Source organism: Anguilla anguilla, chromosome 10, assembly GCF_013347855.1.
Source record: "Anguilla anguilla isolate fAngAng1 chromosome 10, fAngAng1.pri, whole genome shotgun sequence".
In the NCBI taxonomy this organism is placed as follows: Eukaryota; Metazoa; Chordata; class Actinopteri; order Anguilliformes; family Anguillidae; genus Anguilla; species Anguilla anguilla.
This window is the reverse complement of record NC_049210.1, coordinates 29,027,078-29,054,437: the sequence shown is the minus strand read 5'-3', so window position 1 is coordinate 29,054,437 and position 27,360 is coordinate 29,027,078. Positions and strand designations below refer to the sequence as shown.

Genomic DNA, 27,360 nt, shown 5'->3' with positions numbered 1-27,360 from the left:
TCACTTTTTCCTTGTTCTGTCATCAATTCCCAATTAATAGCGGGATAACTGAAGTCTCCCATAAATTGTGAATAGTTTCACGATCCTGACAACCTTGTTTAATGCTTCCAAATAGCACTGAATTCACACTACTGTCTGAAGCTGGCAGCCAGTAACACATGCCTATCGTTAGGCCCTTTTCATGTTCCCCTATTTTTTCTTTTACATAGAGAACTACACCCCCACCACACTTACTGGATCTATCCTTCCTAACGAGTTTGTACCCCTCTGTAATTACATCCTCCTCCCCAAGCAATGTCTCTAATCCCAACTATGTCATAGCCCCCACTCTTCGTTCCAATTTTTTTTTTTATGCTTCATTTCAGATTATTACTTTTACACATTATCTCCTGTTCCCTCACCCTCCACTGTCCCAAGCCACATTTACTAAAATTTTGCTTTAAAAAGATTTAATTGGTGTTCACACTATTAGAGGTGGCCTTGACAGCTTCCGTCCAGGCAGTCTGACCTCCCTGTCCCTGTCCTTGCTTTGACAATTATCTTTCTAGAAATATCATCCTGTTGTAGAAGCAGACTTAATTTCAAGAGCTGAGCTGAATTACCTCCTTACATGTTCATGTTTTATCTTGTTAGAAAGAGTTAATTCAAGAATCTTTTGATAATAATAGCACGGTGCTTAGGCCTGCTTCCAACAACATAAATTCACTTTAACCAATAAGTACACAATCAGCTTATAGGCAGGCCAGTCCTTGTCATAAATGAGTCTGAACCCCCTTCCCTTCCCTCCTACACCTTTACTTAACATCACCCAATCAGGCCAGACATCCTCAAGCCATGCTGGGTAAGGTATTTAGATGGCCACAGTAAAAAGTTGTATTTGTGTTGTGGTTGGTTTCACAGCCTTGGAGAAGAGTTTTTCTCTTTTTATTTTGGTGGTAGTTCCTTGGTTGTGTGTTTCCTTTCATCCTGTGGCACTTAAACTCGAAGTGGGTAACACTTCGGGAAGGTCTGGCTCATTCGTCTCTCTTGCTCTCTTTTCTGGCATTTTAAAATGAACTGTTTGATGTTTTGTATAATGTCTTCTGTTTTGTCGTTTAGAAGTAGTTTAGAAGTAGTGAGACTGCATTCAATAAAGAATGTATGATTTCAATTCATGAATCTAATTGACAGCATTGTATTGAATTCAATTATGTAATCTTAAAACCTGATACAGAGATTGTTTTGACTTGTTGGTTGATTCCACCAGTTTAGTGTAGACTGATAACTCGTTTTCAACAATTACATTTTAACAAGAGCACTGACTGTTGAAACGACTGGATACAGAAAATGAACATATTTTTAATTGATCCTTGCTTGTCCCACAGCATTCATTATACCAAATAACAAAACATTTGAAGTACAGCGCTCAACCCACCTGTGCTGATCAGCCATGTCTAGGCCCTACCATAAGCCTCTTTTTGATAAAGGAAAAACCCTGACAACACCGAGTCACTCTCAGCCACCAGAGTACAGTAAAAATCCAGGGAAAACCTTGGAGGGGAGAGGAATCTAGGGAAAAAAGTTTTTTGATTCCTGCTCAAAGGTGTCAAGTTGCCTGTTAAATTAAGCACGTTTGTTGTAGCATCACCAAGTGGCCAATCGGGGCCAAAATTGCTCAATTACTATTTGGAATAACCCTTTCTCAATGTGCAAAGTTTCACAGAAAGCAACCAGGTGGAAAATAATAAGTAGTTATAGCATATAATAATAATACGAAGTAATGCAATATTTGTGCATAATTTGTAATTATGTACATGAGGGGGCTGTTAGTAGGCTCACCCTGTTATGGCACTGATCCATTGCATAGATGATCCGCAAGGTCTGGTACAGAATCTTGACTGTGCCAGCATCAACTGCAGCTGCAACCCCCACAGGATGACGCACAATTGGTGCTAGTGACAACCATGGAGTGACACACATCTGCGTTCTTTCAAATAACAATGAAGGCTGCCTTCAATGTGACAGTGTGAGCATGATTGGAAAATTTCAAATAGAGGAGAAAACTATTTCAAAAATGATGAAAATGTACCATTCTACCATAAAGTGTAAATGTGCCACTCCAATGTTGCCAAATTCAAAATGCTGCTGCCCGACTTGTCTTAAACCTTCTTATGTTCTCCCACGTCACTCCTCTGCTGAGGTCACTCCACTGGTTACCGGTCGCTGCCAGGATCAGGTTCAAAGTCCTGACCCTCGCCTACACTGCAGCTAACAGGACGGCCCCCGCCTACTTACAGGACATGATTCAATCCTACACGCCAGCTCGACCACTCCACTCTGCGGCAGCATGGTGACTTGCACCCCCTGCCATCCGGATAAATGGTTCTCGCTCGTCCCTACTACGGAGATTCTACATCCTAGCTCCCCAATGGTGGAACAAACTCCTTGTTCCTCTATGAACCACTCCCTCATTGCCCATCTTCTGCCATGGTCTGAAGACACATCTCTTCTATACTTGGACTATCACCACTCTGCAGGGCACTCCCAATCTGGGATCATTTCTATCTGGGATAATTTATATCACTTAAATCCTCCTCTTTCATGCAACACATGTACCTCCTGTGCCATTTTCGTGTTACACGTACCATCCTGTGCTTATTGTACTTTGTATCATTACCTTGATGTTGTAGCTTGTCATGCCTCCTAGTTTGACTTAACATAGGTCAGGTCAGAGTAATGCTTACGGTGTGGACTGGACTTTGTGTTCATGGCTATGAATAACTGCTACAAACGGAGTACCTTATTTTACCTTATCAAACCTGTGTTTTGTAGTTATTCCAATGACCTTCGGTATGCACTTATTGTACGTTGCTTTGGATAAAAGGATCTGCCAAATAAATAAATGAATAAATAAATAAATAAATAAAAAATTTTTTAATTCTACCGTTTTATCCCCAACTGGCTAAATATATGCGCCATGTATGTATTATGTGTGTATATGTATGAAGTGGAATGCACAGTGATTCATTTTAATGTTATGCAACAACAAAGCTTAACAAACTTAAAACAAAGGGATTACTGATGAACTTACATGTTATATAGACATTTTTTTCTGGCATGTAAAATTGTCAACCTTTGGTAATAAGAGTTGCATCAAAGGGCAGTGGGACTTGCCGGTCACAAGTTCCCCAACAACAGCTGGTGAAACGGTCAAGCTAGATTTCAACAGACCAAGAGTGAACTGCTAGAGGGGAACTAGCAAGGTAGAAAGTTGGCTATTCCCATGTAATGATGAGTAATTTTGTAGCTACTGTCCGATATAGGTAAGTAAATAAAAGGTAGCTGTAGATAGCTAGTGTGCACAGAGTTTAATTGCACGTGAAATACCAGAAATTAAAGGTACAGTGTGTAGGATTTAGTGGCATCTAGCGGTGAGGTTGCAGATTGCAACCAACTGAATACCCCCCCCCCCCACCTCCCCTCAGCCCTCCCTTTCCAATGACGTAGGAGAAGCCACGGTGTCCTATAAGTTCCAAAAATTATGTCATCGTCTACGACAGTATACATCGAGTAGCCAAGTGTCAAGGTTCCATGATAGATTTATAATATTGTATTTAGTTATTTAGTCTGTAAAACTATAGATCAGTGGTGTCAAACTCGTGCCATGGAGGGCCGTGTGTATGCAGGTTTTCATTCCAACCAATTAATGCTGCCTTAATTGAGTCCAATTACTCATTCAGCCATATGCGTTTAACTGCATTGAAGCACAGAATATAAGAAAATTTTTTATTTAGACAATGCGGTTCACCATAGACGTCGGGTCACCATTGTGCACAAACCTGAATCCATAATTCAGCAAATAATTTAACTAATTATATAATCAAGATATGAGGCTGGAATGAAAACCTGCATACACACGGCCCTCCATGGCACGAGTTTGACACCACTGCTATAGATCATAGCTTACAAGTAAGATAGCGATTATGATTGTTAATGGTTCCGCATTATGGTAGCGTTTTATTGCTAACGTTAGCTGCTTTGCATGGTAAATCATAGAAAGATATGATGCGTCACAAAAACTATTACACTACTAACTAACGCTAACATTACAGTGTGAAATATCTTCACTATAAAATACCACTAACCTTTTTAAAGACACTCGATTTCAAAAATAACGTACATAACCGACATATTTTGAGCAGTAATACTTACATAGGAATGATGAAATCTTATCTGTTTTCAACAGATACAGACAGAGACAGTAAATCAATGATATATTTCTATCCGCTTCTGTCATACACCAGAAAACAATGTCAGCTAGGTCTATCAGCAAACATATGGCTCAGCAGAAGTCCTCAATAATAATAGTAGTAATAGTAATAATAAATTGTTGAAACGTTTCGTTAGGTGCAGCGTCTTTTGCCACAGAGTGAATGCGTAAGTGAATGTGATGATAACAAAACTTTCGATTACGCTGACCAATAAAACGCTATTCCAAAAGCAAAATTAGTTAGAAAGCCTATACTCTCACCAACTGAATAAATGGATTGTCAAGACAGACTGTACTAAAAAGGGCGACAACGCTGTAAACACGTGTGGTATTACGCACAGCTATTTTGGAAGGTGCCCAGGCATCACAAATGCGCCTATATTTCACAAACGGATTGTCCAAGACAATATATGACCACTCAGTGTCTTCTTTCTTCTTCGTCTTCCAACCAGTGCATTCGCGCCACCCACCAAAATTAAATTATGAGAGAGCCGACTAGAATGATTCAGCTAGAGCGTGCACATTAGCAGGCTTGATCAGAGAGTACAATGTCAAGGGTCAGCATACAATGATGTCAACTCCTTGTAAAGATGAAATAGGACTGCAATCCAAATACATTGTATTGACGCATTGACACATCCAGGGTTTTTCTTTGTATTACTGAAAAAATATGTGCTCAGATGGGTGCACCAACTGGAGAATAGTGCTAAGATTCAGGCGTTTGTCCAGCATTTGGCTGGCATGGCTGAGAACAATTTCACATGGTGGTTCAGTGATATGTCTAATTTCCTGAAATAGATAGCAGACATTCCTACAATTTTTTCTGGGCAGAACACATGAGATAGTAGCTGAGCCTGGCACATCTTCAGTGGGTACAAATATTACCAAAGCACAACCAGAGGATATTCCAACTTCGAACTTCCATATAGTGATATGGCCTGGAAAGTGAGCAAACAAAATCAAGCCTCTCTCACTCATCTCATCAAGTACTCACTCCGGCAGCAGTGGGCTGTTAGGGAGGTGTCTTACCCTTGCATCTCGGGAAAGGTCTCCTCCCAGCTTCAGCTCTAGGGATAAACTTTTGCTTTCTGCCTCTCTCGCCTTCTCCTCAGCTACATCCAAACATAATTTAATGTCACTGTCAATCACAGAGTTTCCACTCGGTATTAAATTCCAGGTGGCACAACAATTATGTAAATCAGTTAGGGAGAGGGAGAGTTCATTTTTACTTTCATACAGTACCCTCCATAATGTTTGAGACAAACACATGTTTTTTTCTTGATTTGACTTCTGTAGTCCACAATTTTAGACTTGTAATCAAGCAATTCACATGTGGTTAAAGTAAAGATTCTCAGCTTTTATTGAAGGATATTTTCATACATTTTGGTTTCACCATATTTAAATTATACCACTTTTTATACACAGCTCCCCATGTTTAGTACTTTGTTTGCATGCAATTACTGCTTGAAGTCCCACAGACTGCTTGGCGCCCCACAGACATCACCACGTGCTGAACATTTTCTCTGGTGAGGCTCTGCCAGGCTTTTACTGCACTATCTTCAGCTCCTGCTTGTTTTGGGGGCCTTAACTTATCTCTTCAGTATATGAAATGCAAGTTTCCTGACCGACTTGGCCAGTCAAGAATGTTCCAGTTTTTGGCCATGAAAATCTGTGTTGCATTAGCAGTATGTTTGGGATCATTGTCTTGCTTTAGGATGAAGCACCATCCAATGAGTTTGGAGACATTTGCTTGAACTAGAGCAGATAAGATATTCTGCACACTTCAGAAATCATTCTGCTGCTATCAGCATTTATATCATCAGTGAAGACAAGTGAAACAGAAATATAGAAAATAAATATAAATTTAACATTATAAAACAGAAATAAGACGATGAACAATAAATACAAGGTATGCATTTTCCCTGTTCGGGGGAATTTATCACAGTTCAAAGTTGTTGGGCTTTTGAATATGATTATGAATATAGAATTTTCCCATTTTGATTATGATCCTGTGCGCATTGCTTGGGAAAGCCACAAAATTAGCAACTTGCCTTACGTTGGGTTGACTGGCGCCATAAACCTAATCTGAGCAGGTGGGCAGCGCAGATGCGAATGGCAGACTTCCCTGACACAAAAATTGCAATCTGCTGTACCGCAATTACAGTGTGCTGCTTGATCTTCACTGACATACACCCAACAGTGCCTCTTCCACCCACCTTGGTGCACATCAAGACAGCAAATTACCAAACAGTCACAAAATCCATGATGGAAATACCACATTGCCAGTGCAACGGCTTGCCACTCGCCCTGCGCTGGCCAGAAAACAGAGCTACCCTAGGTCTCATCTGTCCACCATTAGTTTATCTAGAACTTTGCAGGCTTCTTTTAGGTACTTTTATGCTGCTAATGACTGGTCTGTTCTTATAGTGTAGCCTCAGTAGTTCTATTTGTGAAGCGTTCTACGGACAATAGGACAACATTGTTTCTAATCTGTCGGACAGGTGTTTTGGGTTTTTTTCTTCATTATGATAAGAATTCTTCAGTCATCAACTGCAGAGGTCTTCCTCAGCCTAACAGGCCCTTTGTAATTACTGTGCTCACCAGTGCTCTTCTGAATGATGTTCCAAACAGTTGATTTTGATTCTGTTCCAAACAGGCTTAGATTTGGCCTGTCTCTGACTGGTTTTCCTTATTTCTCAGCCTCAAAATGGCTCCCTTGACTTTCATTGGCACAACTCTGGTCGTCGTGTTGACAAACATAACAGACTCCAAAGGCAATCAAAAGCCTAGAAATGGGACAAGATACTGAATGATCTCTAATGCCAGCACTAAGAAAGAAATTGAACTCATCTGAATAATCAGAAACACTTGAGAAGCCATTTGTCCCGAGCATTATGGTGCCCTGAAATAGGGGTGGGCTATGTATAGAAAGCGCTGTAATTTCTACATGGTGAAATCAAAATGTATATAAATACCCTTTAATAAAAGCAGAGAATCTGCAATTTATCTGCATGTGAATTCTCTGATTACAAATCTAAAATTGCGGAGTCGAGAGCGAAACAAAAAAAAAAAAAAAAAAAAACATACAAAATTGTGTATTTACAAGCGGTGATTGAAACCAAACGTTAAGATGTTGCTTTGGTACAAATCTTTCTATGCCATGAGTTGGCTCTAAATGGATTACAAGTTTGATGCACATGCACATGAATAAAAGCTATTTTATAATGTTCTTGTTCTTAAAAAATGATCAAATGTGCAAGGTTATGAATGTTAAAGCACCCCCCCCAACCCCCCCCCCCCCCCCCCAAAAGGTCCATTTCACTCACCTATCTTAGCAAGATGGTTGGCCCTTTTCACCTCCTGCTCAGTCCGGGTTTTGAAGCGTGTGGAAGTGTACTTGTATACCCTGGGAAGGAGTGAAACACCACAGGGATGACAGCCTTGAAAGTCGTCAGACATGAGCATTCAGAGACAATCATTACAAAATTCCAGAGAAGGGTTTAGATTTTACCCTTACTCAGCTCTTATTTAAGTACATGGATTAAATTACACTTTTTGAAAATGGCAATCAAACACTATTACGAGTCAATTGTTGGAATAGACTGAGCAGTGGTTACTACGTACGTACAGTTAAGGCCAAAAGTTTACATACACCGAGGCTAAAGATGTTCAAACTCGCTTAACGATCTAAGCGCACGGTCTAAAGCGCATGGCGCAAGTGCATTTAGGGCGTGTCCAAATCCACTTTTGCTAGTTTAACGGCGGATAACCTGAGCGCAAGTAAGGCGCATGGTTCAAAGGGGTTGTACTTAGGCTCTTTATTAATCATAGGTGTGTTTTGGGCGTAACATGAAATAAACCAATCAGAGTGTCATCTCCCATTCCCTTTAAAAGCCAGGTGCGCTTGCACCTTGGCGGATTTCTATTATAATGGTGGATTTGCCAAGTAGTAGGAAAGAACGCTTCTCTGCAGAGGAAACGGATCTGCTCGTGCACGTCGTGCACCTGCCTATGTAGGCACATATTACTATCTTAATAATGCACCCTTAAAATAACAGTAAAATACTGCGCCATTGACTTAAGAGCAGGTTTTTGTTAGTCAATCGCGCAGTCGCTTTCCGCTGCCTCAAGATAGCAATGTGCCAACGATGCGCCTGACCACCACACCTCATTTTAAGACCAACATGCCCATGGGCGCTCAGATGGGCGCAAGTACATTTGCTATTTAAACAATGTGGGCGCTGGACGGGAAAATGACAACTACGTTGGTCTGAAGCTAGCAAAGACACTTGTGTTGCGCTTGCCGCCGCTTTGCGCCGGGTGTAAGATAGAGCCCTCCATGTTACCATAAATTTATTTTGACAAGTCAATTAGGGCATCTACTTTGTTCACATCAGAGGTCATTTTTAAACAATCGATTAGAGCTTTAATTCACTGTATCAGAATTCCAGTGGGTCAAAAGTTTGCATACACAAAGTTTACTGTCTCTTTAAACAGCCTGGAGAATTCCATGAATTGATGTAATGCCTTTTAGAAGCTTCTGATTGGCCAATTTTCATAATTAGGAGTAAATTGGGAGTTGGCACCTGTGGCTGTATTTAAGGGCCTACCTTTAGAGCCACTGCCTTTTTCCCTTGATACCATGGAAAAATCCAAGCAACTCAGCCAATACCTCAGAAAAAAAATTGTGGACTTCCACAAGTCTGGTTCCTCCTTAGGAGCAATTTCCAAACAGCTGAAGGTACCACGAGCATCTGTACAAACAACTGTATGCAAATATACAGGAAGGAGGCACAAATTAACTCCCAGGGCTGAACAAACTTTGGTCCGAAAGGTCCACCTGGACCCCAAGACAACAACAAAGGAACTAGTGAAGGAGTTGGAGGCATCAGGTACCAAAAGTATCTAGCCTACATCCACCATTAAGAAAATCCTACATCGCCACAGCCTGAAAGCCTGTCATGCAAGGAAGAAGACCCTACTCCAAGACTGGCATAAGGATGAAGTTTGCAGGTGATCACCAGAAGGAACACTTAGCCGTTTGGAGGAGTGTTCTCTGGTCAGATTAAACAAAAATTGAACTGTTTGGCCATAATGATCAGCGCTATGTACGGAAGAAAAAGGGTGAGGCCTTTAATCCGAAGAACATCATCCCAACTATGAAGCATGGGGATGGCAGCATCACGTTGTGAGGGTGTTTTGCTGGAAAAGGGACTGGTGCACTTCAGAAAATAAATGGCATCATGAAGAAGAAGGATTATCTAGAATACTGAAGCAACACCTCAAGACATCAGCTAGAAAGTTAAAACTTGTTTGCAACTGGGTCTTCCATCAGGACAATGATCCTAAGCATACGTTCAAAGTTGTTACAAAATGGCTTAAAAACAACAAAGTGAAAGTATTGGAGTGGCCATCACAAAGCTCTGACCTGAATCCCATAGTAAATTTGTGGACTGAACTGAAAAAGCATGTCTGAGCAAGGAGGCCCACAAACCTGAATGAGCTGCACCAGCTCTGTCAGGAGGAATGAGAAAGAAATTCTGGCAAAGTATTGTGAGAAGCTTGTGGAAGGCGACCCCAAGTGTTTGATTCAAGTTAAAGGGGAATTTCACTTTACACTATAACACTTCTGGGGTCATTTTCACATCTACCCGGGCTTTTGTGTGCACCCTTAGATATTTAGATATACCCGTGTAAGGAAACCCCCCCCCCCCCCCCATCCAATAGAAGCCCATTCAACATCAAACTCCACGTCAGACTCACTGTAAACACACGTCCCTGCTTCTCATTACTGATATTGTCCTAATGAATGTGTCGCCTTCCATTTTTTGATTAGTTATTTCATTTTAAATGTCTAACGTTAGAAACAAAGACCAATTTTTTTAGCGCAAGTCCACATAGTAGTATGGTTTCCGTTTTTTCTTCTTCTTCAATTTCGTTTTGCGGCAAAATCGAGAAGAAGCGAAGCAAAACATTCCATTAGCGTTGAAATCGAATAAACTAACGTCTGCTAGCTTTTGTTTGATGCGATATCGGTGTAATAATGAGGTGCATTGTACCAGGTTGTTATAGTGGCCCGTTAAACTTGCCTTGAAAGCACATTTTCATAGTTTTCCACACGATGCAACTTTGTGCCAGACATAGCTGGATGTAATCAGACACCCCAACATAACAGCCGAAGAAGTTTGCAAACGAGGACTAAAGCCGGACACCTACCGCACGCGTTTCGACCGCGAGCGTATTACGCGCGTAACTGAAGCGTAGTTGAAGTACTGTTATTACAATGGCAGCGGGCGACGTCGTCTCCACCAGATGCGAACGCGTCGCGAACCGGCTGTGAAGCTTGCGCGACACAACCGAACTGAAGCGTAGTTTTTCGCTGTTCTATTTTTTCGGCTTGTCGCGCGTCATGATGGCCTGTTTATACACAGAAATATGCTCTAAAATGCTAGGTATACATGTTCTGATTTATATTTCATCCTTATATTACTGCGGGTGTGTCCCTAGTTCCCTCTTGCAGTAGTGGAGAACAAGATAAAACCAGATAAACACCAGCTATTTTATAAGCAGCTAAAAAATACAAGCCTTTTCGTTTTTGTATTGTCCTTGCAGAAGAAAAAAAAAAAAAAACTGGAACCTGGGGAAAAGGCAAACTTAGTTTTGCTATCTTATTTTGCGGAGGGGGTGGGGTAAATTTGAAAATACACCACAGAAAGACGTAGCCTATTGAATGATGTAGAAGTGAATGTACTGAGCAGCGGTTTGTTAGCTTGAGTGTTGGAAGGTAGTTGTTGGAAGTTGTAAGCAAGCCTTTATTGCACTTGTACTTCAAAGCTTACGGTGTTCATGGCGTTGTGGTGTTCATATCCCTTCAAGATTAAACTTACGCTATCTTTTTGATGATTAGCTGATTTTACTAAATCTGATCCTATACACGTTTTGACGTGAATGACAAGATGACACGGGAATTCCCAATGGTTGATTACGGATTATTTATTATTATTATGATCATTACATATTCTTCGTGAAATTGGCACGCTTGTTAACCAAGCAAATAAATTAATACAGTTTGAGATTGATTATTATGCAGGCTACGTTGCGATTTAAGGTATGGTTATGGTAATTCTTTAAAGCGTTTACTTTCTCACGTATTTACATGTGTTAAAAAATATTACCAAATTAACAGACTGAAAAAGGTCTCTCACCAAGTATTCACTTACCCATAATCAACAGTCCTGAACAAACGTGAAATACACGATGTAATCCCACTGCAGAATGCGAGAGCTACTAGGAATATAGAGCTTTAAGCAAGCCTTTGCGCAACGCAAACGGAACCAGTAGAGACACGCTACGCGCCGCGCCGCTTCGCCGTGCTGCTTCGCCGTGCTGCTTCGCCGTGCTGCTTACGCGACGCTTACACGACGCGTGCGGTGGATGCCCGGCGTAAGGGTTTATAACACAGACTGCCAAGGCGACCGTCTGAAGCCTGGAGCTGTATCCACAATTTTCCCATCGTTGGTCGAACCACTCAAGGTAGGTACTAAGCGGGCTGGCTAATGCTATCGCGTCTGTCTGTGATACATAGGATGTCTACGGTAACAGTTAGACAGCTTGCTGGCTGTTGTTATAGGGTTGCCACCATCCATTTATTTCGTCCTCAGACATTTTCGGTTTCGCTAGCCAGTAGAAATACAACACTATTTCTACGACCAACCTAATGTTATTGTCTGCAGGTACGCCCACATCAGAAGTTGCGCAATGATATGCATCCTTGAGTTCGACACTAAGCTGCCTGGGTCTACTTCCTGCATTTGTAAAGGAAAGCAACAAAACAGCGTAAAATATGAACATAATGAAATAACGAATCGTAAATTGAAGGGCGACACATTCATTAGAAGGACAATATCAGTCATGAGAAGCAGGGTTGTGTGTTTATAATGAGTCTAACGTGGAGTTTGATGTTGAATGGTATTCTATTGGATGGGGGGGGGGGGGTTTGCTTACACAGGTATATCTAAATAGCCAAATATCTAAATATTGAAGCAAGCAACCTAAAAACTATCTGGGGTGAACACAAAAGCCTGAGTAGGTGTGAAAATGACCCCAGAAGTGTTAAAAAAAAAAGTGAAATTCCCCTATAAGCAATTAAAAGGCAATGCCACCACTAACAAAGTATATGTAAACTTTTGACCGGCTGAAAAGCTGATAAAGTACATAAAAGCTGAAATAAATCGGTCTCTTAGGTAGTATTTTGGAATGACCTCTTATGGAAATAAAGTAGTTACGATAACTGACTTAACACAGGAAATGTATGGTAACAATAAATGTGTGGAGTTGTGAAAAATTGAGTTTGAATATCTTTAGCCAAGGTGTATGCAAACTTTTGGCCTCAACTGTATATATTATTATAATATCTATTAAGAAATATGTAACCTGGTCTGGAATCCAACATTTGTGTACCTTGGCTTGTAGAGGCAACAGGACAGCCTCTTGGTGCGCACTTTGTGCCCCTGGATGAAGATCCTCATTCTGGGGTCGATGTAGAGGACAGCAGCATAGGCCCGGAAAGAGAGGCGCTCAGGCTTCCTGTGTTGGGGAGGCGCGTGAGAAGCATGTTTTGCAAATTACACAATTAAGGGATCCCTCAATGCTTCAGAAAAATATTGTAAAACAAAGAGGAATAACACAACCTACACATTGAAATACCAGTTCTTCCTGTACCTGCAACATAAATGCTCACACTTTGTGCCAAAAAAATGTTTTTGGGTTGTTTAGAACTTTCAGAAGAATTCCATTCTTCTGGAGTTCTCCTGTTTGCATAAGCCTCAATCACACTGAAATATATGATGTGGTACAATGCAGAAAAACGCCTCTGACGTTTTCTTGCAAGCACCACAACCCAAAGCTGACAGCAGCAGCTTCTGAGAGCCTGGCTCTTTCTGGTACTGCTAATAACCTCTACCATGAGGAAATGCCATAAGTACAGCCTGGAAGACAGTCAGTTTCAAAGTAGGATTACCAGGATAGTTAGATGTAAATTGTTATAACCATCTGCCCCTTACTAGATATGTGGCGACTAGCTAGCCCATCTATCCATCTATAAAGTTACCAAACATAGCTACTATCAATAGCCACAGACAACTAGCTAGTAGGGATGGGTATAAGTCATGGATTGATCGAATAAGCCTACACTAGATCATTTTATTTTCTCATAAAAGCTATGCATGTAGATGTGTTGGAAATTGGCACTGTATATGAATTTCATCATATGTAAAACACAATAAAAATGAAAAAGAAATGCATTAAATAGAGGATGTCCTCATCTAATACAAACAGTATACAGCATATATATATATATATAGAAACGCATGTTTTGATTACAATTATGCTTTTTGTTGGGAAGCAGTTTTATGAGCAGGATAATAAACGAGGGGCTGAGAATTCCACAGGTTGAATGCCCTGCACTGAATGAAATTGCCCGAGGCGAATTTATGTTACTACCTCTTTCAATTGAAATAAGAAGACTTGTTTCAAAATAAGCGATTCTACTGCAGTTGAAATGTTTTCCAGTATTCCAGCAAATATCCCATGTCTTCCTAGTTCCTCAACCAGGTTACCTATACCTGTATTTTAAGTCAAAATGGTATTGCAGCATGTTTGTCAGGACAGCTAATTAGCCAACTACTTAATCATATTCAAAACAGAGTCTAAACTATCATGTAGTCAAGCTACTCTAGCTACTCTATAGAGTACAGTCATTCATGGACATCATGCTGACACTTGATAATGTAACTTGGCTTGCTTTCTCTTACAAAGTTCCACTTTATTTATTCATTTATTTATCGAGTCAGACTGATGGGCATTCATTTAGAACAGTGACTGAACTTTTGTAGGCGTTAATTCACTACCAGGCGTATACAGAAAAATAATGCACAAGTTCCAGCCAATCAGAATGGAATATACAGCAAAGTCGTGGTATATAGGTTTTGAGGGCATGCAACACTTGTGAGTTGAAAATAAAAATCTTTTATCTGACACTGACTGTGTTTAAGCATTAAGACTTTGCTATGATGGAAAAACTTCGGTAATCATTTGTGTGGGCATGCATTTTTGGGGCACAGATGACAGGAGCTTCAGTCAAAAATACTGCTCAACTGGCTAGTGTCTCAATAGGAACAGTGACTAAGTGATTTGCATTTAGATCTATGGAAAAGCCATCAGTAAATAGGGTTGGAAATTTTAGTCAAACGCGCACATTCGATGACCATGAAGTTGTGTGCAATGTGCATTAGTGCATTAGTGACTGAGAATGTTAATACAGAATGTGATCAGTCTGTGTCAGCAGGAACAGTGTGTCGACAACAACACAGTGAGGGATATTATAGTAGGGCTGCAGTGCATACAATCCTCATTACAAAGATGAATGCACATTTGAGAGTTCTGAGGCGCAAAAACCATAGGCACTGGTCTACAGAGATGTGGAGAAAATTGATATGGTCAGATGAATCAACCTTTACTATATTTTTAACAAGTGAAGGAGTGCAGGTGTGGCATGCATCAAGAGAACGGTACAGGACTGAATGCTTGACCCCTACAGTGAACGGGTCCGATGGCTCCATTACGCTGTGGGGGGCATTTTCCTAGCATGGTTTGGGCCCACTTGTCCCCTTAGAGGGAAGGGTCACTGCAAATCAATACAAAGTTATTCTGAGCGATCACCTTCAACCTACAATGAAACATTTCCATCCTGATTGGAGGAGTCTCTTCCAGGATGACAATGCTCCCATCCACAGGGCACGAGGCGTCACTGAATGGTTTGATGAGTATGAAAATCATGTGAATCTTATGCTATGGCCTTCACAGTAAACAGATTAACTCAACCCAACTGGACCAAACAGAACATCTATGGGAGATTATGGACCAACCTGTTGGACAGCACTCACCACCACCATCATCAAAACACAAAATGAGGGAATATCTTTTGAAAGAATGGTGTTCCATCCCTACAGTAGAGTTCCAGAAACATGCAGAATCTATGCCAAGGTGCATTGAAGCTGTACTGGTAGCTTGTGGCTGCCCAACACCTTACCAAGATATTTTATGTTGGTTTTTCCATTAATTTGTCACCCGTCTGCATATATTCAACATGTTTGTATGTATTCTCACTTGACTTCATTCTTCCTCTGACTCGTCTGACCTACTCCCCAAATCTATGCCAGCATGAGAAGCTTTAGTCACGCTGATAAGTTGGCAAAATGAGTAAAATCTTCCAAAATCCAAAGGAAAACAACAATTACGCCTCAATGGGTGCTTGTATACTATTGCGTAACATTACAGCTGACTGTGCAATGCTGTGCTGAAGCAACCATTCATGCTGTTGCGCTCGGCTATCAAGTGTCACTATAAAACAATGAGACATACCATACACCACTGGAAAGCCCATACTGTCCTCTATTGGATAAAAGAGTTATTACTCAAATAAGAACAAACTGAAAAGTGAGTTACAAAGGCAAAAGAAAACATTGGGGTTTGCGAGTTGCTGATGTAAATACCTACTTACGTGTCTATTTCTGAAATGGATTGCTCAAAACAAATGACCACTGATTCTTGAATGGGATATCTCTATGCATAAAAACATATTGTTAACTAGAAATACCGCCTCGCGGTTGTATGCCTCCGCTAACCAGTAGCCAGTTTGGATATAAAATGTCATCACTTCATCAAGCCTTCATGAATGAGATAATTCACTCCTTCCCTGGTTCCTTATTATAACTTCTAGTCACCCAGGGTTGCTTTCCAATGGCTCTCGGCCCCTAAGTCACAGGGGAGAGCTTGCATTTGAAAAGGCACAGCTTAAGTACAATCTCTAAACAATGGGGTCTAGCCAGGAGGAAAGGCTTTATGCATGTGATAATTCACTCCTTCCCTGGTTCCTTTTCCTGGCTAGATTGACCGTTTGGAAATATAATGTCATCACTTCATCATTTTATCCTATTACACATTTGTGTGAAACTTTGTCATAATTAGTGTATGAATTCTTGTGTTATGGCCAAAAACGTATTTTGTGAGGTCACAGTGACCTTGACCTTTGACTTTTGACCACCAAAATCTAATCAGTTCATCCTTGCAATAATCGGGATGGACGGACGGACGGACAACCCGAAAACATAATGCCTCCGGCCACGGCTGTGCCGTCGCGGAGGCATAAAAATGCATATAAATGTACACAATGAGAAGTATGCGTACACATAGATATATGCAAACACGCATACAGCGTAGGCAGTGCCGAATGTAGACTGGTTTGATTGGGAGACACGATTCGATTCGAACAGCGGAGCTGGGTGTAAAAATGTGAAGTAACCCTTCAAGAAACGGTTGTGGATCATGGCTATCCTTGTGTGAATTTGTACAGTGTGATGAACGTGTACGTTTAGCACTTTCGCTTTGCTATATATGTAAAACAATGGCTTTTACAAAAGGTGCGGTGGCGTAAGTATAAAAAGAAAGCTTGCACCATTAGAAAATGAACAAAAATATCCCGTGTATGTCCTCACTCATCTGACGGCCATACAACGAGCCTTCACTGACAAAAGAATTTGAGCTCCGTAGGTCGCAACTTGTGTACCCTACTGTCCTGTTCTGTTTTCAGTTATTTCGTTGAGATGCACTTTCAGAGTTTCTATGGTTTATAAGGCATTTTGATATGCTTTGCTGTTCACTGTTTTGCTTAGCTAGACAGGGGAGAATAGCAGCACACGCATATGTCCCAGCAATCTTTGCATATTAGAAAATAACAGTAGTATGAGAGAAATGAGGAGAAATTATGAAATGGAGTAGTTGAAACAATATGTTGTTAGCAGAATGGGTATATAGGCATACCTGCCTTCCCAATTTAGGTTATCATACCAAACAAAGCTCAATACCAGATTTCTTCCCTGAACACCAATAAAAATGACACTTTTGCCTTTCTCCAATAGTGACGCCTCACCACAAAAGTATGAACAATCCAACAAACCACACAGTATTGCAACGATTTTACTGAAAACTAACAGCTGCTGCCAGATCAAAAAGCACTGCATTGTGACAAAGTGATCAAAGTTTTACCGAAGACTAATCCTGTTGGGGCATTTTCAAGGGTAAGCCACAGATTTTCTGCATGTTACATTCCCCAAAACCTCAATTGGCTCATATGAATAAATAGCTTTCACTGACACTCCTTCTGGGGTTGTCCCAGCCATCAGGATGTCTTGGTGGTCTGTCTCCACATCCAGCTCGGGTTCCCTGGTGTCCATCAACTTCAGATTATAGATTATGACCAGGGTCCCTGAAAAAAACAGGTGACATTGTGGGACATGCTACACTCTATGAGCTCAGGACCTGAAGTAATAAATTGAACAACGTTCCATTCTTGGCCATTTCAGAATAAACAGAAAAACAAACATAAGGTATTAAACTATGCGCAAAACCAGTTTGGTTTATTTTAAAACCTGAAACCAAATAAGACAAGACATCATTTAAATTCAATTCCAACTAACATCTCTTCAGAATCTCTTCAGAATTTTTAATGCCTGCAACAAAAAAGAGATAGGGATGTAAAAGAAAATCATAATGTTGCAGCAATTTCAGGAATTCACCAGCTATAGACCACCTGTTTTTTACAGCCATGTGAATACTAGAAGAGTATATGAACCCAAATTCCATACTTGCTAATGCAGAGATAATGCTTTGTAAACAAACATTTTTATTCCAAAAGTTGATAAATCATTTGATGTCCTGTCTGCCTTTCACTTCCAAGAGATCTGCTGTTGAGCCTTATTTACATTGTGGAACTATTTAATAGCCATATTATTTTATGAGTTCCATCTGCAATCAAGATAATCCACACTAAGTCAACAATGATGCATAATGATAAATACGCCAAAAATAAAACCACTATGAGAAAATAACATAGTAGTAATACAAATGAAAGAGAGAGAGAGTTCGGAATTGAATGCAGCAGTTTTGCATTATTTATTTTCCTTGGTTATGATGCAACATTATGTTCTATTATGGAGTTATAAATATTTAAATAGGGTACCCCCTAAATGGGCAAGGATAGGCCAGATTTGGCATGTGCGCTAAGGGGTTAAAACAATATTCAATCGTCCACCACATTTTGGCGACGTTCCAGCTCACGTTACATCTGGTGCTACTAAGCTACCAACAGAGCAACAAACAACGCTCACATTACAGCGTGAAATATCGTCATTATAAAATACCACTAACCTATTTAAAGACACTTGATTTAAAAAAAAAAATGTATATAACCAAAATATTTTGAGTAGCAACACTTACATGTAGACTATGAAATCTTATTTGTGTTCAGTAGACAGAAGCCACGTTTCCATTAAATTGTCAAGTAAACTTTTGAAATATCACAAAAAAGAAAAAAAAAGAAAATGCGAATTAAGAGTGTTTCCATTATCTGGTTTGGAGTGAATGAACCAGGCTACGCAAAGCGTAGTTACGTCAGAAGTTGGCGGTATAGGCTACATTACGCATGGCTGTAATAAATAGAGTAGAAGAAGAGGCTGCAAACCGGAAACAAAACAAGTCTGCGAGCGAAAAACTACAGCGAAAAATGGAGAGAGGTCTTCAGGAATTACTTTCAGTTGGGCAAGTTGTAATTGTTCTTTCATGTCAGCTAGTATTTGCCATGTTTCATGCTGTCTGGAGACGAAGAGAAAGAAATGCAATGATTCTAATGCACGCAGAAAGGGCCATATATATCCGGGAAGACGCCGACAACGGAAACAGCTGATCAGTCATGTGACTTAAATGTTCGCTACGTCAGAACTTATTCAAAAAAACTGTTTCCATTTCTCATTTTGCTCATTAACTCTTTCTCGAAAAAGGCAAAATCCACTTCAAGCGTGCGTAAAAACTTTTTTGCGAATTTGAGGTACTTTTTGCGCATTTTGCTGTTTCCATGAATTGCAAAATGCGCAAAATGGCAAAATGCGCATCAAAATACGTTTATGGAAACACGGCTAGTGACAGAGAATCAATGCTGTCGTTCTCTTCTTCTGACTTTGTCCAGAAAACAGTAAATCAGCTAGGTCTATCAGCAAACATAAGCATTAGCCATGCTCAGAAGTCCTCAAGAATAATAATATTTTCCAAAAAAGGCGAAACTCATAGATAACGTTTTGCTGAATGCAACGTATTTTACTGCTACCACAGAGTGAATGCATAAGGCAGGCATAATGATTCAAAACTTTCGGTCAGTCTGGGCCATAAAGCGCAATTCTACAGTAAAATTAGACATGTTATAAATCGTTAGAAAGCTTATTCTGGCACTGATTGGATAGAGTAATTGCCAATCAAGCCAGATTGTACTACAAAGGGCGACAACACCGTAAACGGCATGTGTGGTATTACGCACAGCTATCTTGGAAGGTACCCAGGCGTCACAAATGAGCATATATTTCACAAATGGATTGTCCAAGACAAAATATGACCATTCAGACTCGAAGGGAAATCTCTATGCATAAAACGAATGGTAAGTGTGGTAGGGTGGGCGTGGTTTGGCGTCGGCTGCAGAGAGAGAGTGACAGGAGCGGCTCTCGGATCCAACGTCACAGCTGTCAGGTGGAGGTAATCAGCGCCGATAATTGCTAATTGTTTGATTGCGCTGATTGCCTCTGATTGATCAACAGTGAGCCTGAGGATTTAAAAGCGGAGACCGGGAGTCCTGAAAAAAGAAGCTGCCAGCGGAAAAGGAACCCGCATCGGTTTTATGCAGGAAACGTACGTTCGTTATATAAAAAAAGGACAACGGAAAGAAAAACCGTGTCTGGTGTAAATATATCAAAAGCCAGATCGGCTGAAATAAAAAAGCACGTAAGTGCGGAAAGAACTTGTGGTTTCCCGTGTTTCTGTGTGTTGGAAGTTCAGAGGAGTGGCACTCATCTTGTCACAGTAAGGTTGTAATTTATTCCATATTTAGTCCCAGATATTGACAGTAGAATGACACGGTATAATTTTAGAAAAAATTGTCTTATTTAGATATTCAGTGAGCAGCGTTTTCACTGCTGTATTGGCATATCTTATGGCTATTGTTCGCTTTATCTTGTTGCTACGACGGAATACAAATTTTTAGTGGTGAAAGAATATTTTTATGAATTCCCAGATAGACAGTATTGTCCAGTATGTCGTGGGTGAGGGGTGTAGTTGCAGATTTGACTGTAGAGAGGCGGTGCTTGGTAAATGGACGACTAGCGGTGGTACTAGAAATGGTGGTACTTAGAAACTCCGGCTTTGGCATAGTTGTCCCAAATCATCTACGAATAAAGCCGGAGCACAGAGTTTGTGTTTTCATAGTTTGGTTGCAAGAGCACTGAATGTATGAGTTGAAAAATCTCATGCCGGTGTCAGGGTCACTCGGGATTGTGCCAAAAATTTAAAGTTTTGAGTGCTTTCAAGTTTACGTATAACCTTACACATGCTAAATGAACTACAGTTGAATCTGCTTAATTGCATAAAAGAATGAAACTGTCTGCTACTGACATGATTTTCAACTTCGAAAATTTTTGCCATTTTGTGTCTTTATAGGGCAACTGTCTGTTTATTTACGTCACATCTTCTGACTTTTAACATACATTTATAGATCATTATGCAATGCAATTGAACAATATGTAACCCGGGCTGTGTCCCAATACGAAGTCAGCTGCCTTAGAAAGCAGCATCTTCACTATTTTCACACTTGTCCTTCGTAGACATGCCCAAACCGAAGTCATCAAAAAATGCGTCCTTCTAAAGTGCCTTATTTTGGTTAAATCTGAAGGCAGTTCTGATGCATCCTTCAGCTGGAAGGCTATCCCATAGGTCTTTGCGTTTTCCTCAGACTTCTCACTTCCGTTAAATTAATGGCAGCTCAAACAAGTGAAGCAGTGGAAATGTGAATATACAGTGAACGCGATCATTTGTTATAGTCACACCTAAAAGTAAATTTTAATCATTTAATGCACTGGAATAATGTATTTAATGTTTTTAAATCTCAGTCAGTGAAACGGAACTAGCCAGCGAACTTACTTGTAATCATATTACTTCCCAAGAGAACAACGTAGCTAGCGTTAACTTGGCTAGAACATACAGCGAACAACTGAAATCATGATAATCTGGTTAAAACCAAAAAAAGTAGCCAAACTAGTGGCTAGTTATGTAGTCAGCTGAACATAAAACAAATTTTGTTTTCCGTTAATTAGAGAATCAGAACAATTTTGGCTACAACGACAGAATCCGCATTTATTTGCATAGAGTCTGTCAGTTGGAAAGTTAAAGGCATCAGCTGTAACAGTAAATGCTGATCTCGTGCGAGCACGCAAACTGTGTGTGACGTCATCCTGCCTTCAAAGTGCGTCCCAAACTTGTTTCCTTTTGAGGTTCCTTTACTGTTAGGATAATGCCTGCAGAAGGTGCTGCTTTCTAAGCCTGCAGGCACCGAGGCAGCTGACTTTATATTGGGACACAGCCCCTTTGATGAATATTAAAATAGTTCCAATTTAAAAAATTTTGTCACGCATTTCATTTTTATACAGCCTACATCTCAATGCATTGTGGTGTTCTCTTAAAGACTAGAACTTTACATTCTAAATGTAGCTAAATATAGGGATGATCGAGTTGAGAATGACAGTAAACCTGGACCAGCCGCAGTCACTGTCACACAATGACACCAGCTAAGCCCTATTTTGAGCCAGGAAAAACCCAAGTGACATTTTCAAAAAGCAAGGGTTAGCTAGCTAGAAATATCACTATAACTGCAATAATATGAAAACAGGAAACAAAAAATAGAAACATTTGATAGGCCTCTGGGTATACATGCTTGAGTTCAAGTGCAATTCAATATAACAGGAGACTGATAACTGACAGTCTGGACAATATAGGACTTACCACTGTCTCCTTCAATTTTCTTAAACAGCTCCATGAGCTGGGCCTCCGTTTTGAATGGTGAGTATTTGTAGATGAGCTCAGTTTCAATAGCATGCTTTTCTGGATCCTGTGTGACTGGCTGCTTATTCTGATTGTCCCAGGTGGGAAGAGGAACAATAACCTGAGGGAAAAGATTAAAACTCTCCTTCTACTGTGTCAGACATCAAGATTGATGGCTAAAACCAAAAAAGCATTCCCATCTGTCAAATGGGAGTACAAACGAAACAGAAATCACGTTACACCACACAAAAAATTGTGCCCATCAACCTCCTTGCACAGACAACACCGGGATGATTTGATGAATCATGATTATTATTATGTATTGATATTACTGTTATTAGTATAAACACTACTAGTATAAACATTATAAACGTTCACGTTTGTAGAGTAAAAGTATTATTTTAATAAACAGGCAATAGCTGCGTTTAGTTACTGATCACATGAAACTCATGTCATGTGCATTATGATTTCTAAATTTTCTAAATATCATACTTGTACAAAAGGTCACACAGACATCTTGTGCGAGGGCCCAAATGCAGTTATATCATTGTATTTTTTCTAATTGTAAGTAGTCCAGGATTTAGCAAACCTTTTTGCACTTAATTTTTTGGGAGTATGTGAGTTTATCCAGAGTGAAAAGTTACTGATTGTTAAAAAGTTTTGACATCTTGAAATGTTAAGAGCAACATACATTTTTTGTGTTAGAGCATTACACATATCTAATGCACACAGTGTTTTAAAATGTCAGGAGACAATAGGAGTAATTTTAATTTTGTATACCTAACATTCCGAGTTACAAAACTCTGGAATTTAAGTGTTTTTTTGCAAAAAATCCATCCACATCAACTGGGCTTACTACCGCCTCACATAGCTTATGGTGAAGCCACACTGCATCCAACAAAAAGCATTTTTTTGGGTGGCAACATAGTCTCCTTTCATTTTCATGAGCATCTATCTGTCGCATCTGCTAGGAACGAGGCACGGTGGCAAAGCAACCACAAGCGAAGGAGAACATGGCACTGGGGGAACACTGAACTGAATAAGTTTGTGATGTGATAACCAATCAGATTAAAGATCCAAAGTGCAAATTTCCCCCATTTCAAATTTTAGTTCCCCATTCATTCCCAAGTTCGATCATGGAGGATACATCATTAATACTGCAATGACAGCAGATATAGTAATATTCATAATATATACAGTATTTACAAATACATTTTTGCTTCTGTACTGTTTGCTGCAGAGGTGCAGAAGTAACAAACTAGTGATTAAAGTCATATTTAACAGAAGGAAAACTGGCACTAAAGCTAGCTGGCAGCCGGTTCTGATAAATACAAACAGCTACAAGTTGCTACACTGCTGCAGCAAAAGTTCTCTCAAACAAGCCATAGCTACTCCAAAAAGTACAAAAACAACAGGAATGCATCCTATTTGCCATCAAATTTAGATCACAATGCGTCACAAAATTAATAGGCTTAGGCCTATATCGCAAATGCGCCATACCATGTCCGTTTCACGTTTGTTTGTTTGTTAAAATCGTGTGGGAGATTATCAGTACAAATCAAACGAAACCAAGTCCATAATCTCTACAGGTTTATATAAAAAAATTACATTTTATTGTGTTAATAATTGTGAACTGTTTATATGCATTTTAATGGGTGCACACATTAATTTGCATTTCCAATACGCTATGTTAATGTCCAGTTATATCATCACATCTCAAACATTCTGTAGTAAGGAAATCCCGGCTATACTCATGGTGAATCGTTTCTGCAGAATTTGGGCAAAGGAGTGTTGTACCTGTGATCATGGTAGTTTTATGCCTCGTGGGTAGTGTAGTTCACAGTGGTTCATGGCAGAGGGGGAATTGGTTTAAATATTTTGTGTGTAATTGTGATGTATTGGTAGTGAGATAAAAAATATTTTTTGAATGGGCGTTTGTGTATTTTCATGTTTTATATGTGGGATAGCAAATTACACTTTTTATTATTTCTGTTTAGTTAACTGATTTTAATAGTAAGAATGGTATGGTCTGAGGGGGCTAAAAATGTATTTCAGGCCACCATTTGGGTCAGTAGGGGAGAGCTAGTGATTGAGTGAAGATACTGCCGAAGGAAACGTTTGGGAAGTGATTGCCTGGTTTCTTTATTTGCTTATTTAGTTTAGTAATTATTATTATTTATTTTTTTTGTATGTTAATAAAATAATTTTCACTGTTCACCCTATTTATGTTGTCGGCCTCCTGATTGACTGCTTGCCATTGTCGCAGTCACCCTGTGGCATATTCAGGCCAGTTCTTCAGGTTTGTCCTCAGGATGAAGATATCAATACTAAGTTTTATCAGCCTATGGCACTGGTTCCCCCCCTGGTTCACAATTGCAATTTAGACAAGCAGTTAATTTTTCTTAAAGGAATAGTCCAATCTTTTGGAAAATTTGCATTTTGGCTATCTTACCCATAGTTAAACAATAAGATTAATACCAATTTCATCCTTGTCTGTCCAGGACAAAAATATTAGACAATATCTATGTGCTGCATGCTAACTGTGCCACCTCTATGAATGGCAGCAGACAGAAGCAACGTTAGCTTTGCAAAGTGAAGTGGCTGAAATACACCACCATCTCAAAAAGCCGTGTTATTTCCACTTACATCTGGCATTTTAATAATTACTAACAAAAAACCTGAAAATCGAATCAAAAATCTAAATTAGGCATCAAATAACTCCACTAAACTTTGACAGAAGTGTCAGTAATATTATCACCTCATCTAAACCCTCCTCCTCGTGAAAGGTCCGAGACAGAAATAGGCAGGTCAGCATGTTTTCTTTCTTGGTAAACAGAATAAAGTCCTTCCCTATCCGCATGGACCCCCTGAAATGTAAACATATACACAAATACATTACAGGGGAAGAAAGGGAATGATCAAAATTCATTTGCACCCACTTCTTCAACATTCAATGGTATCCTCACTAACCGACACAAGCACTTACGATTTCAACCCATTTCCATACTGTCCGATGTGTGTTGATTCAGGGGACCTCTTGCTGGACTTCCCAAACTGGATTACATGAGTTGCTTCATCTGTAGGTGACGTGATTTCAGCTGGTCAGTTACATTTTAAAAACATACTAGGAGTCACTGTACATATATTGAACAACATGGTGAATAGTAATCTGTTAAACAATGGATTGTACCACGTTTTACTTGCTACAAGCATGTACATATTTACTTACTGGGGTCCATTCCTGTTCCATCATCAAGGAAACATAGCATGAAACCTCCTCGAAGGTCTGGCCTGCTCTCTGTTTTATGAAAACCATCAATGAGAAAGATATGAGAGTGAGGATGAATTTTCACCATATCAATGTTTCTCATGGGTACAATAAAGCAATTGAGGATTGTGTAAATAAGATCCTTACATAATCCTAACATGAACAAATCAGCTAATCTTATGGAAAGATTTTCCATTTCCTCATGCAATTTCTTGTATGGAAGCATGCATTCATCTAATTTGTTGATAAAGATGGTAATTTAACCCCTCTTTAACCCCTTGACACAAGCCCGCTAGTGGCCAAGACATCGGTGTCCTGAGATTGCTAAACCCAGACATTCAGTGCTCCGACAACCAAACTACTACTGGAAAAAACAAGCTATGTTCTAGCTGTATTAGTAGACACTACACAGCGACTATTCAAAATACAGAGTTTCTAAGTGCGACCATTGTTGCGCAGGTCGTCCATTTAACAAGCACCTCCTCCCTGCAGTCACATTTGCAACTACACCCCACAAGCATGACAGACTGGACAATAACTTCTATCTAGGAGTTCATTAAAATATTCTTTAACCACCAAAAATTTGTACTCGGTCATAGCAACATGATAAAAAAGTATGCCAATACAGTGGTGAAAAACACTGAATAGCAGAATAAACAAAAGGAACTATTGTGTAATTATACCACATCAATGAACTATCAATATCTATGACTAAATATGGAATAAATATACAATCTACAATCTTATCATCCGTTTTACACTTAAAGATGTCCCTTTCAAGATTCAGTGGTCATTTATTGACTTGAACAATCCGTATCAGGAAATAAAGGCAGATAGAAAGCGAGGGAAGACAGCTTTTCAATGGTGTATCATGTCTAATTTGACATTTCTAACAGCAAATTCAATAAGAGCCCTGAGCAACAGCTTCAATTGTTGCTTCAGTACAATGCTGTGCAATCAACCGTAACATTAAGTAGTAATATACAAAGCAGCTGTTTAGGCGTAATTGCTTCCCCCCCCCCCCCCCCCATCGGTTTTTAGAAAATTTAACCAACTCATCAGCATGGCAAAAGCAAAATAATGCCTTGCTTACATGGATTTGTGGAGTAGATCAGAAGAGGAGGAGGAAGCATGAAGTGTAGACAAAGGCAAAGACATACCTGCTTGTAACATTAGAATTATTTATGTTGTGTCATTTTTTATAGTTATATTCGCATTGGTCATAAGATAACTGTTAGTCTCTGCTAATAATGCTCGGCATATCTGTATAGGGGGCTAAATAGCCGTTAGTATTGGGGCAAGTTAGCGTACCCTGGGCAGTGAGTGACAGCATAGTGGGTTGTAGTGACCTGCTTTGTTAGAATTCATACCACTTTTAATTAGGGATGTACCGAGGACTTTTTTTTTTTTTTTTGGTTGCCGGTTAAGCCAAATCAGCAGATTCCGATAGCGGACTTTTAAAGTTTTTTTTAATTCTTCTATTTTTTTTTAAGCAACAGGTAACAAAGAAGCAGGTTAAAAAAAAAAAAAAAAAAAAAAAAAAAACTTGGAACAAAACATGAGTGTTTATTTGCTTTACCGGTCACCAATACATTCAGATACTTTCATAATAATTATTATTATAATTATTAACAGCATTATTGTTATATTGTTGTTGTAGCCACACAGTGAAGGAGCTCTGATTCAATGTGGCTGAATCTTTTCTCAACTGCTTCCAGAAGAGTGCATTTTGACAGCTTCACACCACAATCTGCTCCAGTGCTTTATCTTAGGAGACATTTCAGTGCAACGATGGACGGAATGACATCTGCATTTCTCTAGTAAGCTCCTCAAAAGGTGGATTATCTTTATAAGATAATGTTGAAAATCTAAT

General features: G+C 39.7%; 1 protein-coding gene across 6 annotated transcripts in view; it reads right to left on the bottom strand.

The window, feature by feature from the left end:
* The window catches only part of morc2 (MORC family CW-type zinc finger 2), a 109,680-nt gene that overhangs the window by 34,037 nt on the left and 48,283 nt on the right, over positions 1–27,360 (bottom strand). For all 6 annotated transcript variants that reach the window (XM_035380012.1, XM_035380014.1, XM_035380011.1 and 3 more), the window contains 8 exons: positions 25,449–25,517; positions 25,206–25,296; positions 24,978–25,086; positions 22,181–22,340; positions 17,462–17,573; positions 12,710–12,835; positions 7,576–7,655; positions 5,279–5,361 (listed from right to left, as the gene is read on the bottom strand). In XM_035380012.1, the coding sequence (XP_035235903.1) occupies positions 5,279–5,361; positions 7,576–7,655; positions 12,710–12,835; positions 17,462–17,573; positions 22,181–22,340; positions 24,978–25,086; positions 25,206–25,296; positions 25,449–25,517 (830 nt within the window). The remainder of the gene's footprint in view (positions 1–5,278; positions 5,362–7,575; positions 7,656–12,709; positions 12,836–17,461; positions 17,574–22,180; positions 22,341–24,977; positions 25,087–25,205; positions 25,297–25,448; positions 25,518–27,360) is intronic.